Genomic DNA, 3,346 nt, shown 5'->3' on the forward strand with positions numbered 1-3,346 from the left:
TTTATTATATACATATTCATAAATATTCAGGTTCATTACATACTAGTTCACGAGAACACATCTTACATTTGTTAAATGACTGAACAATTTGAACACAACACAAACATTCCGTAAACGACCACCATCTGAAAATCAAGAATAGGCCTATTTCACAAAGTATTGCCCATTTCTGCCGTCGAAAAGTGAAATTGTGGACAATGACTATTTCGAAAGTAGAGGTCATCCATATTTTTTTTTTTATCTTGATGAATGTTCTTTTGAGAATCCACCTTTTACCAAGTCCATTGGTACATTTGCGCCAAATGATGCACACCGGAAAGTTGAGACATGGCATCAGGACTGTAATGTGAACGCATCTGCACGTGAGGGAGGGAATATGCACTGTAGGCCGAGAACGGTAGGCCTATGCCAGCCCTAAACGCACCGTCAAGTTCTTGAGTTTTTACAGTGTCACACGGCTTGCCATCCCTCACCAAAACTGGAATGGCCACCCGCCTTGGAGAAACAAATTGAATCATATCCATGCCTTTCTCTGCTCGAGCTCTCTTCATTTTATATCTATGGTTCTGGAACCAGATTTTCACTTGGGTTGGTGTCAGTCGTAGGGCGTTAGCAAGATGTTCCCTTTCCGGTGCCGAGAGATATCTCTGTTGACGGAATCTTCGCTCAAGTTCATATGTTTGGGCCTTAGAAAAAAGCACTCTCCTTTTCCTCTTCTTTCCCGTTTCACTGTTGTCACCTGCGGGGTCCCTGTCAATATCTTGGGATTCGTCAGTGGACAACTCAGGAGATTTTGATTCGTTTCGAGAATCAATTGACACACCGTGGATCACTATTAAGGAGGAAACAAAAATTAAGCTGGTTTGGAAAATTGGCCTCTTAGGTCTACTTTACCATAAATCAGTAGGCTAGGCCTATTTCATCACGTGGGCTTAATAAAACACTATCCTAATGCTAATGAAATCAATGCACAAATATAGCCTTTACGTGTAGCTTAGGCTAAGTTATTATTGGCCTAAATCTATATATTTTTTAAACTGGCTTTGTAGGATAACGTATAGGGGACTGTAATTTGTAAACATTGCTTGCTTGCACGTGATGTGACTACGATGATTTACTCACTATAGAAAACTGTTTTCAAAGCTTTTCAAATCGTAAACATTCGATGTTGTTAATCCATCGAATGTTAGCGTCATAAGGCACACATGCATATAGGCCTAAATGGTAAAAATAATAGACAATTAATAAACAACAGTAAATTGTAATTAGACTAGTCTGCAGGCTATAATAATGACCATAAAATGAGGAAATGAATGGGAACAATCGTCTACGCTGTGAAGGCTACTATTAAACTAACTTTCTAAAGACTACTTACTTGAATAGTGGATGCTGTTTGAAGACGCAAGCCACCGCGAGTATGGTTTACCACCATTATCACACAACACGCTGTTATATCTCACATTTCCATTGTTTTCAGACAGATTCTTTTGCGCCATGATTTCACTAGTTTCATCTTCATTTTCATCTTCAGTCTCCTCAGTTCCAGATGCCCCATTCGTGTCAGAAAGGTCCAAAATATCCTTCACGGAGAACCCAGTCTTTGTGTTGCCCAAAGACATGATGTGAAAACGTATTTATGCGTTTTATGGAGAGTATGATGTTCCTGCTGTCAACCCGATAGTCGTAACTGATCGTATTTCAGGAGGATGAACGCTGGGAGTCTTTACGGGTAACTCCTTGCGTCTTATTAATCGCTGGCTTGTCTTGAGGCTCCAGTGTCGGTCATTGAGGTTTGCAGGAGTTGATGGATAAACTCACGGATGCTGCACTATGAGCTTGGGGAGTAAAATCAGCGGCGAAAGGATTGGTCCACATAAAGATTTATTTAGCCACTGATCCTGCAATGGAAAATTCATTGGAAAACAGAAGAGACTAAACCTCTGTAGGCGGGTCCTTGGAGTCAAGTAGATGAAGACTGTCCGTGGGTGTGAAATGGTGGGGTTTTGGGGACATTCGAACCTCTGTCATTGGTGCTTCAGAAAGTGATGAGTGTTATTATGGGACAGATAATTATAGGGATGGGGAGGGGCGTTTGTCCTTCATTTACATAATCCATGCATTCATTGCGTTTCTCAACAATACTTTAATATTCCATTTATTTATAGGCCGACGTAAAAAATAAACATCCGTTTGGGATGCACGCCTAATAGTAAGCCATTAAAGAAAAAAAAAACAAAGATTCTATTCTTCAGCATTTTGAGAAAGGCTATCTGAAACCATTTCATGTCAATATTTTGGTTCAGGCTTAACTCAAGTAGCATGGATACAACATGTCATGGTCTTGTTAGGTGATGGTAATGGAACGGGGCAAACACTTATGCAAGAATAATATTAGCCTAGTTCAGCAAAACCATTACAACGAATTATAACTCTTACTAATCTCATCATTACAATCTATCCCCGTAACCCTGTTATCATCATTATAGTCATTATAGCTTTCTCAATTAGTATTATTCCATATCATCGCATTTAGCAACGACCAATTAGGCCTATATCCTAATAGCCTAGCCAACTGAAAATTAAAATCCTTGCTGGACAGACTGCTTATTTTCAAATTGTTTTATTTCGATGTATTTCAACTTCCGTTTAAGCTTCACTGCCCTCACCCAGTAGACCAGCCTATGTGATGTGGGTGACAATGAATCCTGTTCTTAGAGAATTTAAGCCTCCTGGGTGGTCGGACTAAGCAAACACACGTACAAACCGATTTCTAAGCTGCGGACAATAGAGGAAATGTAGACAAATGTCCGGCTGCTTTTGGAAGTTTTTGTTAAGGCTGAGTTTTTGCATTTATTTTGGGGGCCAAATAATAGATGATTGACGCCCCCTCACAATGTGCCGTAACTGTTTGGCATAAATCCGAGGTTGCTCCTAGTTGTCATGGTATTCAACTGCTTTCAATGGACTATCTCTTTATTCATCTCCGACCTCCCTACCACACACACTCACTCACAAACACACGCGTGCACACTCACACACGCAGTACACAAAACCATGCCCCTTCACGTCATAATGATTATTGTTTATTGTTACACAGCAAAGTAACTTCAAATGAATTTTTAAATGCTAATTCAACGCCAGTTAGTGTTTATACAGGCACCTCATGAGAGTAAAATGATCACTCCTAATCAACATAATGTGGTCAGGCCCAATACTTGTATTCTTATAATTTATTCTTATTCAAATATTATTATTATTAGTAGTAGTAGAAGTAGTAGTAGGCTAGTAGTAGTAGGGATAGTAGTAGTGTTAGAAGCAGTAGCAATATCGCTAGCGTCATCACGCT

At 39.7% G+C, this 3,346-nt stretch overlaps 1 protein-coding gene across 1 annotated transcript; it reads right to left on the reverse strand.

The window, feature by feature from the left end:
- Nucleotides 1-260: 260 nt before the first annotated feature.
- Nucleotides 261-1,986, reverse strand: nkx2.2b (NK2 homeobox 2b). The gene is made up of 2 exons (XM_084700411.1): nucleotides 1,376-1,986; nucleotides 261-832 (listed from the first exon to the last, which is right to left on the reverse strand). Exons 1-2 carry the CDS (start codon nucleotides 1,617-1,619, stop codon nucleotides 273-275), a joined length of 804 nt encoding a protein of 267 aa, XP_084556537.1. The 5' UTR covers nucleotides 1,620-1,986; the 3' UTR covers nucleotides 261-272.
- Between the last annotated feature and the right edge of the window lie 1,360 nt (nucleotides 1,987-3,346).

The sequence above is a fragment of the Hypomesus nipponensis genome, chromosome 6 (assembly GCF_054491055.1).
Source record: "Hypomesus nipponensis isolate SF chromosome 6, ASM5449105v1, whole genome shotgun sequence".
Classification (NCBI taxonomy): Eukaryota; Metazoa; Chordata; class Actinopteri; order Osmeriformes; family Osmeridae; genus Hypomesus; species Hypomesus nipponensis.